Raw genomic sequence first — 15,678 nt, forward strand, 5'->3', positions numbered from 1 at the left:
TCTACAGCAGAGGTAACTCTGGGTCTTCCTTTCCTGTGTCGGTCCTCATGAGAGACAGTTTCATCATAGCCCTTGATGTTTTTTGTGACTGCACTTGAAGAAACTTTCAAAGTTCTTGAAATTGACGTCGGACCGAAACTGAGGCAACCGTGTTGTCCCTCCAGGCAGACGGGATGCCTCAGGATGACGCAACCAGAGGAACAGGATTGTACCATACCTATCATGCCTAGCATTTTAAAAGTAAAACTAATAACCCCCACAAACACACCTCTCATAAAGCAAGTCACACAGGATGTTAGCATGTTGCTAACGCCTATACAAGAAGCAAGTCACACAGGATGTTAGCATGTTGCTAACGCCTATACAAGAAGCAAGTCACACCGGATGTTAGCATGTTGCTAACACCTATACAAGAAGCAAGTCACACAGGATGTTAGCATGTTGCTAACACCTATACAAGAAGCAAGTCACACCGGATGTTAGCATGTTGCTAACACCTATACAAGAAGCAAGTCACACAGGATGTTAGCATGTTGCTAACGCCTATACAAGAAGCAAGTCACACAGGATGTTAGCATGTTGCTAACGCCTATACAAGAAGCAAGTCACACCGGATGTTAGCATGTTGCTAACGCCTATACAAGAAGCAAGTCACACAGGATGTTAAATAAATAAATACATTTATTGGCTGATCTTAATCAGCCAATAAATCATCTTAATCATCTTAATTTTTTTTAAAGTTCTGTTGAACATAAATTGTCCTTCTGTATTAAACTACGACTTCTGCCTTCTAGAAGAATCACAAGACGCCCGCGAAACTGGCGGAGGGGGGATTAGACGCCCGCGAAACTGGCGGAGGGGGATTAGACGCCCGCGAAACTGGCGGAGGGGGTTAGACGCCCGCGAAACTGGCGGAGGGGGATTAGCGCCCGCGAAACTGGTGGAGGGGGTTAGACGCCCGCGAAACTGGCGGAGGGGGTTAGACGCCCGCGAAACTGGCGGAGGGGGATTAGACGCCCGCGAAACTGGCGGAGGGGGATTAGACGCCCGCGAAACTGGCGGAGGGGGGGTTAGACACCCGCGAAACTGGCGGAGGGGGATTAGACGCCCGCGAAACTGGCGGAGGGGGGGGGTTAGACACCCGCGAAACTGGCGGAGGGGGTGCTCTTTTAAAAAACATATTTTTACAAAGACCTAATTTTAATGTCACTAAGACTTTTTGGATGTTTTATGAAATGAACTGGTCCCTTTTTTGTAAATCATTAATTTTGTTCTGAAGGTAAAAAATAAATAAAAATGATTAGGTGGTTTGGGGACTTGTTAATTTTGAATGGTCCTTTTCATGTATCATTACCAGAGACTGAGGGCCTGTCTCTGTCTCCTAGGTAACCAGGAGTGACTGAGGGCCTGTCTCTGTCTCCTAGGTAACCAGGAGAGACTGAGGGCCTGTCTCTGTCTCCTAGGTAACCAGGAGAGACTGAGGGCCTGTCTCTGTCTCCTAGGTAACCAGGAGAGACTGAGGGCCTGTCTCTGTCTCCTAGGTAACCAGGAGAGACTGAGGGCCTGTCTCTGTCTCCTAGGTAACCAGGAGAGACTGAGGGCCTGTCTCTGTCTCCTAGGTAACCAGGAGAGACTGAGGGCCTGTCTCTGTCTCCTAGGTAACCAGGAGAGACTGAGGGCCTGTCTCTGTCTCCTAGGTAACCAGGAGAGACTGAGGGCCTGTCTCTGTCTCCTAGGTAACCAGGAGAGACTGAGGGCCTGTCTCTGTCTCCTAGGTAACCAGGAGAGACTGAGGGCCTGTCTCTGTCTCCTAGGTAACCAGGAGAGACTGAGGGCCTGTCTCTGTCTCCTAGGTAACCAGGAGAGACTGAGGGCCTGTCTCTGCTGATGTTTATTATGGCAATGTCTGTTCCAGCGATTTATAACCGACTATTTAATACCATCAACACGGTTTTGACAGTAGATATCTAGCTCGTGTGTGTGTGTGTGTGTGTGTGTGTGTGTGTGTGTGTGTGTGTGTGTGTGTGTGTGTGTGTGTGTGTGTGTGTGTGTGTGTGTGTGTGTGTGTGTGTGTGTGTGTGTGTGTGTGTGTGTGTGTGTGTGATGGAGCAGTAATCTGATTTTTGTCTCAAACAGATTGATGATCATGCTTCATCTATATCACTGGCCCAACTTTCAAAGGTAAACTATATATTCTCTCTCCTTCCCTTCTCTCCTTCTCTCCTCTCCTCTCCTCTTCTCTCCTTCTCTTCTCTCCTCTTCTCTCATTCTCTCCTTCTCTTCTCTCCTTCTTCTCTCCTTCTCCTCTTCTCTCCTCTCTCCTTCTCTCCTTCTCTTCTCTCCTTCTCTTCTCTCCTTCTCTCCTTCTCTTCTCTCCTTCTCTTCTCTCCTTCTCTTCTCTCCTTCTCTCTCCTTCTCTCTCCTTCTCTCTCTTTTCTCTTAAAACAGTTGAGTTGGATTGAAACTAAGTGTAAAAAAAAAAAAAAAATGTTTTCAAAAAGTTATGTTGACTGACTTGGTTGTGATATTAATTGGTGGTTTTGATTTTGATGTGATTTGTTTACTGTCCCTGGTCATGTAAAGAGATTTCTCTCTGTCTTTTTAGTCTGAAGGACACTTGCTGCTGCTTACACTCGTACGTTACACACACACACACACACACACTCGTACGTTACACACACACACACACTCGTACGTTACACACACACACACTCGTACGTTACACACACACACACACACACACTCGTTCGTTACACACACTCGTTCGTTACACACACACACACAGTCGTTCGTTACACACACACACACATTCGTACGTTACACACACACACACACACTCGTACGTTACACACACACTCGTTCCCGAACACGCATCCTGAAGAATGAAGTGTTCACCTCGTTTTTTCCCCCCCTTCTCTCTCTAAATGAAGACTCACCGGGTTGTGTTTTATTATGACCTTTCACCCCTAGGACACTAATTTATAAACAATCTTGATTTCAAAACTTATTGAAGCCATGTAACAACTTGTCAAATCCTCTCTACTGCTTTTTTCACTGTGTTGTTGAAGAGATTTTATGTCGCTCTGGATAAGAGCGTCTGCTAAATGACTTAAATGTAAATGTAAATTTTACTTTTTATACATATATTAACATTTAGCAGATGTCATTCATCCTCAAATATAGTTCTTGTTTTATCCTCAAGTGTGTGTGTGTGTGTGTGTGTGTGTGTGTGTGTGTGTGTGTGTGTGTGTGTGTGTGTGTGTGTGTTGAAGTAAAACACACACCTACAGTATGAACCACGGCTGTTTCTGATGTTGTGCTGATTTTGTTATTGTTAGTTATATATTATATTTATTTATTTTAGCCAATAAAACGTCTCTTAGACCCCTGACCATTTGTGTGTAGCTGTGATTGGGTAGCTGGAATGTGGGCGTGTGAATGTTTTATTTAAATGTATTGTTTTATCCAATAAAATGTCTCTAAGACGAAGGATAATATCCGTTTTCTCCCCCAGTGGATTTACACTTCCTGTCCTTTTTTTTAGTAAAGTCGATTCAAGTGAATCTGGTAGATTAGTAGTTTCTCGTGAGAAATAAGTTGAATCAGCACTGTGTTTTCAGACAAGAGTCAATCTGAGCAGACTGACTAGGTTAGACACCTATCAGGACCTAACAGACCGACTAGGTTAGACACCTATCAGGACCTAACAGACTGACTAGGTTAGACACAGACTGACTAGGTTAGACACAGACTGACTAGGTTAGACACAGACTGACTAGGTTAGACACAGACTGACTAGGTTAGACACAGACTGACTAGGTTAGACACAGACTGACTAGGTTAGACACAGACTGACTAGGTTAGACACAGACTGACTAGGTTAGACACAGATCTAACAGACTGACTAGGTTAGACACAGACTGACTAGGTTAGACACAGGCTGACTAGGTTAGACACAGGCTGACTAGGTTAGACACAGGCTGACTAGGTTAGACACAGGCTGACTAGGTTAGACACAGATCTAACAGACTGACTAGGTTAGACACAGATCTAACAGACTGACTAGGTTAGACACCTATCAGGACCTAACAGACTGACTAGGTTAGACACAGACTGACTAGGTTAGACACAGACTGACTAGGTTAGACACAGACTGACTAGGTTAGACACAGACTGACTAGGTTAGACACAGACTGACTAGGTTAGACACAGATCTAACAGACTGACTAGGTTAGACACAGACTGACTAGGTTAGACACAGATCTAACAGACTGACTAGGTTAGACACAGGCTGACTAGGTTAGACACAGGCTGACTAGGTTAGACACAGGCTGACTAGGTTAGACACAGGCTGACTAGGTTAGACACAGATCTAACAGACTGACTAGGTTAGACACAGACTGACTAGGTTAGACACAGACTGACTAGGTTAGACACAGACTGACTAGGTTAGACACAGACTGACTAGGTTAGACACAGACTGACTAGGTTAGACACAGACTGACTAGGTTAGACACAGACTGACTAGGTTAGACACAGACTGACTAGGTTAGACACAGACTAGGTTAGACACAGACTGACTAGGTTAGACACAGACTGACTAGGTTAGACACAGACTGACTAGGTTAGACACAGACTGACTAGGTTAGACACAGACTGACTAGGTTAGACACAGACTGACTAGGTTAGACACAGACTGACTAGGTTAGACACAGGCTGACTAGGTTAGACACAGACTGACTAGGTTAGACACAGACTGACTAGGTTAGACACAGACTGACTAGGTTAGACACAGGCTGACTAGGTTAGACACAGGCTGACTAGGTTAGACACAGACTGACTAGGTTAGACACAGACTGACTAGGTTAGACACAGACTGACTAGGTTAGACACAGACTGACTAGGTTAGACACAGATCTAACAGACTGACTAGGTTAGACACAGACTGACTAGGTTAGACACAGACTGACTAGGTTAGACACAGACTGACTAGGTTAGACACAGACTGACTAGGTTAGACACAGACTGACTAGGTTAGACACAGACTGACTAGGTTAGACACAGATCTAACAGACTGACTAGGTTAGACACAGACTGACTAGGTTAGACACAGATCTAACAGACTGACTAGGTTAGACACAGGCTGACTAGGTTAGACACAGGCTGACTAGGTTAGACACAGGCTGACTAGGTTAGACACAGGCTGACTAGGTTAGACACAGATCTAACAGACTGACTAGGTTAGACACAGACTGACTAGGTTAGACACAGACTGACTAGGTTAGACACAGACTGACTAGGTTAGACACAGACTGACTAGGTTAGACACAGACTGACTAGGTTAGACACAGACTGACTAGGTTAGACACAGACTGACTAGGTTAGACACAGACTGACTAGGTTAGACACAGACTGACTAGGTTAGACACAGACTGACTAGGTTAGACACAGACTGACTAGGTTAGACACAGACTGACTAGGTTAGACACAGACTGACTAGGTTAGACACAGACTGACTAGGTTAGACACAGACTGACTAGGTTAGACACAGACTGACTAGGTTAGACACAGGCTGACTAGGTTAGACACAGACTGACTAGGTTAGACACAGACTGACTAGGTTAGACACAGACTGACTAGGTTAGACACAGACTGACTAGGTTAGACACAGACTGACTAGGTTAGACACAGACTGACTAGGTTAGACACAGATCTAACAGACTGACTAGGTTAGACACAGACTGACTAGGTTAGACACAGACTGACTAGGTTAGACACAGACTGACTAGGTTAGACACAGACTGACTAGGTTAGACACAGACTGACTAGGTTAGACACAGGCTGACTAGGTTAGACACAGACTGACTAGGTTAGACACAGATCTAACAGACTGACTAGGTTAGACACAGACTGACTAGGTTAGACACAGACTGACTAGGTTAGACACAGGCTGACTAGGTTAGACACAGGCTGACTAGGTTAGACACAGACTGACTAGGTTAGACACAGGCTGACTAGGTTAGACACAGATCTAACAGACTGACTAGGTTAGACACAGACTGACTAGGTTAGACACAGACTGACTAGGTTAGACACAGACTGACTAGGTTAGACACAGACTGACTAGGTTAGACACAGATCTAACAGACTGACTAGGTTAGACACAGACTGACTAGGTTAGACACAGACTGACTAGGTTAGACACAGACTGACTAGGTTAGACACAGATCTAACAGACTGACTAGGTTAGACACCTATCAGGACCTAACAGACTGACTAGGTTAGACACAGACTGACTAGGTTAGACACAGACTGACTAGGTTAGACACAGACTGACTAGGTTAGACACAGACTGACTAGGTTAGACACAGACTGACTAGGTTAGACACAGACTGACTAGGTTAGACACAGATCTAACAGACTGACTAGGTTAGACACAGACTGACTAGGTTAGACACAGATCTAACAGACTGACTAGGTTAGACACAGACTGACTAGGTTAGACACAGACTGACTAGGTTAGACACAGACTGACTAGGTTAGACACAGACTGACTAGGTTAGACACAGACTGACTAGGTTAGACACAGACTGACTAGGTTAGACACAGACTGACTAGGTTAGACACAGATCTAACAGACTGACTAGGTTAGACACAGACTGACTAGGTTAGACACAGACTGACTAGGTTAGACACAGGCTGACTAGGTTAGACACAGGCTGACTAGGTTAGACACAGACTGACTAGGTTAGACACAGGCTGACTAGGTTAGACACAGATCTAACAGACTGACTAGGTTAGACACAGACTGACTAGGTTAGACACAGACTGACTAGGTTAGACACAGACTGACTAGGTTAGACACAGACTGACTAGGTTAGACACAGATCTAACAGACTGACTAGGTTAGACACAGACTGACTAGGTTAGACACAGACTGACTAGGTTAGACACAGACTGACTAGGTTAGACACAGACTGACTAGGTTAGACACAGACTGACTAGGTTAGACACAGACTGACTAGGTTAGACACAGACTGACTAGGTTAGACACAGACTGACTAGGTTAGACACAGACTGACTAGGTTAGACACAGACTGACTAGGTTAGACACAGACTGACTAGGTTAGACACAGACTGACTAGGTTAGACACAGACTGACTAGGTTAGACACAGACTGACTAGGTTAGACACTGACTGACTAGGTTAGACACTGACTGACTAGGTTAGACACTGACTGACTAGGTTAGACACTGACTGACTAGGTTAGACACTGACTGACTAGGTTAGACACTGACTGACTAGGTTAGACACTGACTGACTAGGTTAGACACTGACTGACTAGGTTAGACACTGACTGACTAGGTTAGACACTGACTGACTAGGTTAGACACTGACTGACTAGGTTAGACACTGACTGACTAGGTTAGACACTGACTGACTAGGTTAGACACTGACTGACTAGGTTAGACACTGACTGACTAGGTTAGACACAGACTGACTAGGTTAGACACAGACTGACTAGGTTAGACACTGACTGACTAGGTTAGACACTGACTGACTAGGTTAGACACTGACTGACTAGGTTAGACACAGACTGACTAGGTTAGACACAGACTGACTAGGTTAGACACAGACTGACTAGGTTAGACACAGACTGACTAGGTTAGACACAGATCTAACAGGCTGACTAGGTTAGACACAGACTGACTAGGTTAGACACAGACTGACTAGGTTAGACACAGATCTAACAGGCTGACTAGGTTAGAGACAGATCTAACAGGCTGACTAGGTTAGACACAGACTGACTAGGTTAGACACAGACTGACTAGGTTAGACACAGACTGACTAGGTTAGACACAGATCTAACAGGCTGACTAGGTTAGACACAGACTGACTAGGTTAGAGACAGATCTAACAGACTGACTAGGTTAGAGACAGATCTAACAGACTGACTAGGTTAGACACAGACTGACTAGGTTAGACACAGACTGACTAGGTTAGACACAGACTGACTAGGTTAGACACAGATCTAACAGGCTGACTAGGTTAGACACAGGCTGACTAGGTTAGACACAGACTGACTAGGTTAGACACAGACTGACTAGGTTAGACACAGACTGACTAGGTTAGACACAGACTGACTAGGTTAGACACAGATCTAACAGGCTGACTAGGTTAGACACAGGCTGACTAGGTTAGACACAGACTGACTAGGTTAGACACAGACTGACTAGGTTAGACACAGACTGACTAGGTTAGACACAGACTGACTAGGTTAGACACAGATCTAACAGGCTGACTAGGTTAGACACAGACTGACTAGGTTAGACACAGACTGACTAGGTTAGACACAGACTGACTAGGTTAGACACAGATCTAACAGGCTGACTAGGTTAGACACAGACTGACTAGGTTAGACACAGACTGACTAGGTTAGACACAGACTGACTAGGTTAGACACAGACTGACTAGGTTAGACACAGACTGACTAGGTTAGACACTGACTGACTAGGTTAGACACTGACTGACTAGGTTAGACACTGACTGACTAGGTTAGACACAGACTGACTAGGTTAGACACAGATCTAACAGACTGACTAGGTTAGACACAGACTGACTAGGTTAGACACAGACTGACTAGGTTAGACACAGACTGACTAGGTTAGACACAGACTGACTAGGTTAGACACAGACTGACTAGGTTAGACACAGACTGACTAGGTTAGACACAGACTGACTAGGTTAGACACAGATCTAACAGGCTGACTAGGTTAGACACAGGCTGACTAGGTTAGACACAGGCTGACTAGGTTAGACACAGACTGACTAGGTTAGACACAGACTGACTAGGTTAGACACAGACTGACTAGGTTAGACACAGACTGACTAGGTTAGACACAGACTGACTAGGTTAGACACAGACTGACTAGGTTAGACACAGACTGACTAGGTTAGACACAGACTGACTAGGTTAGACACAGATCTAACAGGCTGACTAGGTTAGACACAGATCTAACAGGCTGACTAGGTTAGACACAGATCTAACAGACTGACTAGGTTAGACACAGACTGACTAGGTTAGACACAGACTGACTAGGTTAGACACAGACTGACTAGGTTAGACACAGATCTAACAGACTGACTAGGTTAGACACAGACTGACTAGGTTAGACACAGATCTAACAGACTGACTAGGTTAGACACAGATCTAACAGACTGACTAGGTTAGACACAGACTGACTAGGTTAGACGCAGATCTAACAGACTGACCAGGTTAGACAGATAGAAATACCATGGATAGATCTGCTATTGAGGATGACTTGTTCTCCGTGTCAGAGAACCATGTCTGTTTTAATGTCTGTTTTATACATTTCTATCGGATGTTGTTCCCTGCTGAACACGTCCCCGGGGTTGTGTCTGTCTGTCTGTCTGTCTGTCTGTCTGTCTGTCTGTCTGTCTGTCTGTCTGTCTGTCTGTCTGTCTGTCTGTCTGTCTGTCTGTCTGTCCTCTTTCACCCATGGTCTCTATCTAACTATGTCATATCCTGGTGACCCCTGGTCTCTATCTAACTATGTCACATATCCTGGTGACCCCTGGTCTCTATCTAACTATGTCACATATCCTGGTGGTTTCTGGGAACAGACGGCGAACCTGGCAGAGGCCAACGCATCGGAGGACGACAAAATCAGAGCCATGATGTCACAGTCCAATCACGACTACGACCCCATACAGTGAGTATTACCACACACAGTCTAACCACGACTACGACCCTGTCCTGTAACTGAACCAGGAAGTAACAGCAGCTCTATCCTGTAACTGAACCAGGAAGTAACAGCAGCTCTATCCTGTAACTGAACCAGGAAGTAACAGCAGCTCTATCCTGTAACTGAACCAGGAAGTAACAGCAGCTCTATCCTGTAACTGAACCGGTAGAGGATGTAACAGCAGCTCTATCCTGTAACTGAACCAGTAGAGGATGTAACAGCAGCTCTATCCTGTAACTGAACCAGGATGTAACAGCAGCTCTATCCTGTAACTGAACCAGGATGTTACAGCAGCTCTATCCTGTAACTGAACCAGTAGAGGATGTTACAGCAGCTCTATCCTGTAACTGAACCAGTAGAGGATGTAACAGCAGCTCTATCCTGTAACTGAACCAGTAGAGGATGTAACAGCATCTCTATCCTGTAACTGAACCGGTAGAGGATGTAACAGCAGCTCTATCCTGTAACTGAACCGGGATGTAACAGCAGCTCTATCCTGTAACTGAACCGGGATGTAACAGCAGCTCTCTCCTGTAACTGAACCGGGATGTAACAGCAGCTCTATCCTGTAACTGAACCGGTAGAGGATGTAACAGCAGCTCTATCCTGTAACTGAACCGGGGTGTAACAGCAGCTCTATCCTGTAACTGAACCGGGGTGTAACAGCAGCTCTATCCTGTAACTGAACCAGTAGAGGATGTAACAGCAGCTCTATCCTGTAACTGAACCGGGATGTAACAGCAGCTCTATCCTGTAACTGAACCAGTAGAGGATGTAACAGCAGCTCTATCCTGTAACTGAACCAGTAGAGGATGTAACAGCAGCTCTATCCTGTAACTGAACCAGGATGTAACAGCAGCTCTATCCTGTAACTGAACCAGGATGTAACAGCAGCTCTATCCTGTAACTGAACCAGTAGAGGATGTAACAGCAGCTCTATCCTGTAACTGAACCAGTAGAGGATGTAACAGCAGCTCTATCCTGTAACTGAACCAGGATGTAACAGCAGCTCTATCCTGTAACTGAACCAGGATGTAACAGCAGCTCTATCCTGTAACTAAACCGGGATGTAACAGCAGCTCTATCCTGTAACTGAACCGGGATGTAACAGCAGCTCTATCCTGTAACTGAACCAGGAAGTAGCAGCAGCTCTATCCTGTAACTGAACCAGGATGTAACAGCAGCTCTATCCTGTAACTGAACCAGTAGAGGATGTAACAGCAGCTCTATCCTGTAACTGAACCAGGAAGTAGCAGCAGCTCTATCCTGTAACTGAACCAGGAAGTAGCAGCAGCTCTATCCTGTAACTGAACCAGGATGTAACAGCAGCTCTATCCTGTAACTGAACCAGGATGTAACAGCAGCTCTATCCTGTAACTGAACCGGTAGAGGATGTAACAGCAGCTCTATCCTGTAACTGAACCGAGATGTAACAGCAGCTCTATCCTGTAACTGAACCAGGATGTAACAGCAGCTCTATCCTGTAACTGAACCAGGATGTAATAGCAGCTCTATCCTGTAACTGAACCGGTAGAGGATGTAACAGCAGCTCTATCCTGTAACTGAACCGGGATGTAACAGCAGCTCTATCCTGTAACTGAACCGGGATGTAACAGCAGCTCTATCCTGTAACTGAACCAGGATGTAACAGCAGCTCTATCCTGTAACTGAACCAGGAAGTAGCAGCAGCTCTATCCTGTAACTGAACTGGTAGAGGATGTAACAGCAGCTCTATCCTGTAACTGAACTGGTAGAGGATGTAACAGCAGCTCTATCCTGTAACTGAACCAGGATGTAACAGCAGCTCTATCCTGTAACTGAACTGGTAGAGGATGTAACAGCAGCTCTATCCTGTAACTGAACCAGGATGTAACAGCAGCTCTATCCTGTAACTGAACCAGGATGTAACAGCAGCTCTATCCTGTAACTGAACCAGGATGTAACAGCAGCTCTATCCTGTAACTGAACCAGGATGTAACAGCAGCTCTATCCTGTAACTGAACCGGTAGAGGATGTAACAGCAGCTCTATCCTGTAACTGAACCAGGAAGTAACAGCAGCTCTATCCTGTAACTGAACCAGGATGTAGCAGCAGCTCTATCCTGTAACTGAACCAGGATGTAACAGCAGCTCTATCCTGTAACTGAACAGGTAGAGGATGTAACAGCAGCTCTATCCTGTAACTGAACAGGTAGAGGATGTAACAGCAGCTCTATCCTGTAACTGAACCAGGATATAACAGCAGCTCTATCCTGTAACTGAACCAGGATGTAACAGCAGCTCTATCCTGTAACTGAACCGGGATGTAACAGCAGCTCTATCCTGTAACTGAACCGGGATGTAACAGCAGCTCTATCCTGTAACTGAACCGGTAGAGGATGTAACAGCAGCTCTATCCTGTAACTGAACCAGGAAGTAACAGCAGCTCTATCCTGTAACTGAACCAGGAAGTAACAGCAGCTCTATCCTGTAACTGAACCAGGAAGTAACAGCAGCTCTATCCTGTAACTGAACCAGGATGTAACAGCAGCTCTATCCTGTGTTAATGTTGACACCTGTCTGGACTATCAGTAATGTGTTAATGTTGTGTTAACATTGGGTTAACATTGTATTTGTGTTATTAGTTATGTGAAGAAGTTGACGGGTCCCCCTCCAGCCAACTACACCTGTTATCGCTGTGGCAAGAACGGACATCACATCAGGAACTGTCCTACTTACGGGGTAAGACATCACACCAGGAACTGTCCTACTAACGGGGGTAAGACATCACATCAGGAACTGTCCTACTAACGGGGGTAAGACATCACATCAGGAACTGTCCTACTAACGGGGGTAAGACATCACATCAGGAACTGTCCTACTAACGGGGGTAAGACCAGGAACTGTCCTACTAACGGGGTAAGACATCACATCAGGAACTGTCCTACTAACGGGGTAAGACATCACACCAGGAACTGTCCTACTAACTGGGTAAGACATCACATCAGGAACTGTCCTACTAACGGGGTAAGACATCACATCAGGAACTGTCCTACTAACGGGGTAAGACATCACATCAGGAACTGTCCTACTAACGGGGTAAGACATCACATCAGGAACTGTCCTACTAACGGGGTAAGACATCACATCAGGAACTGTCCTACTAACGGGGTAAGACATCACATCAGGAACTGTCCTACTAACGGGGGTAAGACATCACATCAGGAACTGTCCTACTAACGGGGGTAAGACATCACATCAGGAACTGTCCTACTAACGAGGTAAGACATCACATCAGGAACTGTCCTACTAACGAGGTAAGACATCACATCAGGAACTGTCCTACTAACTGGGTAAGACATCACATCAGGAACTGTCCTACTAACGGGGGTAAGACATCACATCAGGAACTGTCCTACTAACGAGGTAAGACATCACATCAGGAACTGTCCTACTAACGGGGGTAAGACATCACATCCTTGGTGTGTGTGTGTGTTATCTTTGTTCAGAGCAACCCAGTAAATGTGTGTGTGTGTGTGTGTGTGTGTGTGTGTGTGTGTGTGTGTGTGTGTGTGTGTGTGTGTGTGTGTGTGTGTGTGTGTGTGTGTGTGTGTGTGTGTGTGTGTGTGTGTGTGTGTGTGTGTGTGTGTGTGTGTGTGTGTGTGTGTGTGTGTGTGTGTGTGTGTGTGTGTTAGAAGGAGAAAGGGTTTGAGCCGCCCCAGAGGATCAAGAAGAGTACCGGCATTCCCCGTTCCTTCATGACGGAAGTGGACGACCCGTCTATAAAGGGAGCCCTGTTGACCAACACCGGCCACTACGCCATCCCTACGATAGACGCGTGAGTTACCTCTGACCCCCCTGTTGACCAACACCGGCCACTACGCCATCCCTACGATAGACGCGTGAGTTACCTCTGACCCCCCACACACCCTGTTGACCAACACCGGCCACTACGCCATCCCTACGATAGACGCGTGAGTTACCTCCGACCTCTGACCCCCCCCCCCCCACATAGTGAGCAGATGTTATTGGTCACATGGTTAGCAGATGTTATTGGTCACATGGTTAGCAGATGTTATTGGTCACATGGTTAGCAGATGTCATTGGTCACATGGTTAGCAGATGTTATTGGTCACATGGTTAGCAGATGTTAATGGTCACATGGTTAGCAGATGTTATTGGTCAGAGAACAGAGAGCAGAGAGAGAAAATTAAATCAAATCAAATTTTATTTGTCACATACACATGGTTAGCAGATGTTAGTGCGAGTGTAGCGAAATGCTTGTGCTTCTAGTTCCGACAATGCAGTGATAACCAACAAGTAATCTAACTAACAATTCCAAAACTACTGTCTTATACACAGTGTAAGGGGATAAGGAACATGTACATAAGGATATATGAATGAGTGATGGTACAGAGCAGCATACAGTAGATGGTATCGAGTACAGTATATACATATGAGATGAGTGTGTAGACAAAGTAAACAAAGTGGCATAGTTAAAGTGGCTAGTGATACATGTGTTACATAAGGATGCAGTAGATGATATAGAGTACAGTATATACATATGAGATGAGTGATGTAGGGTATGTAAACATGATATAAAGTGGCATAGTTTAAAGTGACTAGTGATATATTTTAAATCATTTCCCATTATTAAAGTGGCTGGAGTTGAGTCAGTGTGTTGGCAGCAGCCACTCAATGTTACCTTTAACCCCTGACCTCTGACATCTAACCCGTAAGTACACCTCTATGTGTGTGTGTGTGTGTCTCCCCCTCCACAGTGAGGCCTATGCTTTAGGTAAGAAGGAGAGGCCTCCGTTCGTCCCCAGGGACAAGTCCAGTTCCGAGGAGGACGAGGATCCAGTCCCTGATGAGCTCCTCTGTCTGCTCTGTAAAGACCTGATGACTGACGCTGTGGTCATTCCCTGCTGTGGCAACTCCTACTGCGACGACTGTGAGTCGATGCTATCTCCTCTCCTCAGGTATCCATAGTGACTGATGCTGTCTCCTCTCCTCAGGTATCCATAGTGACTGACGCTGTCTCCTCAGGTATCCATAGTGACTGATGCTGTCTCCTCTCCTCAGGTATCCATAGTGACTGATGCTGTCTCCTCTCCATAGTGACTGACGTAGGTATCCATAGTGACTGATGCTGTCTCCTCTCCTCAGGTATCCATAGTGACTGATGCTGTCTCCTCAGGTATCCATAGTGACTGATGCTGTCTCCTCTCCTCAGGTATCCATAGTGACTGATGCTGTCTCCTCTCCTCAGGTATCCATAGTGACTGATGCTGTCTCCTCTCCTCAGGTATCCATAGTGACTGATGCTGTCTCCTCAGGTATCCATAGTGACTGATGCTGTCTCCTCTCCTCAGGTATCCATAGTGACTGATGCTGTCTCCTCTCCTCAGGTATCCATAGTGACTGATGCTCTCTCCTCTCCTCAGGTATCCATAGTGACTGATGCTGTCTCCTCTCCTCAGGTATCCATAGTGACTGATGCTGTCTCCTCAGGTATCCATAGTGACTGATGCTGTCTCCTCAGGTATCCATAGTGACTGATGCTGTCTCCTCTCCTCAGGTATCCATAGTGACTGATGCTGTCTCCTCAGGTATCCATAGTGACTGATGCTGTCTCCTCTCCTCAGGTATCCATAGTGACTGATGCTGTCTCCTCTCCTCAGGTATCCATAGTGACTGATGCTGTCTCCTCAGGTATCCATAGTGACTGATGCTGTCTCCTCAGGTATCCATAGTGACTGATGCTGTCTCCTCTCCTCAGGTATCCATAGTGACTGATGCTCTCTCCTCAGGTATCCATAGTGACTGATGCTGTCTCCTCAGGTATCCATAGTGACTGATGCTGTCTCCTCTCCTCAGGTATCCATAGTGACTGATGCTCTCTCCTCAGGTATCCATAGTGACTGATGCTG

At 45.8% G+C, this 15,678-nt stretch overlaps 1 protein-coding gene across 1 annotated transcript in view; it reads left to right on the forward strand.

Moving 5' to 3' along the window:
• Positions 1-15,678, forward strand: part of LOC124021008 (E3 ubiquitin-protein ligase RBBP6-like) — a 55,541-nt gene that overhangs the window by 14,538 nt on the left and 25,325 nt on the right. The window contains 5 exon segments of the mRNA XM_046336321.1: positions 2,137-2,181; positions 9,646-9,734; positions 12,391-12,487; positions 13,441-13,583; positions 14,527-14,699. Coding sequence (XP_046192277.1) covers positions 2,137-2,181; positions 9,646-9,734; positions 12,391-12,487; positions 13,441-13,583; positions 14,527-14,699 — 547 coding nt within the window.

This window comes from Oncorhynchus gorbuscha, unplaced genomic scaffold (assembly GCF_021184085.1).
Source record: "Oncorhynchus gorbuscha isolate QuinsamMale2020 ecotype Even-year unplaced genomic scaffold, OgorEven_v1.0 Un_scaffold_1020, whole genome shotgun sequence".
In the NCBI taxonomy this organism is placed as follows: Eukaryota; Metazoa; Chordata; class Actinopteri; order Salmoniformes; family Salmonidae; genus Oncorhynchus; species Oncorhynchus gorbuscha.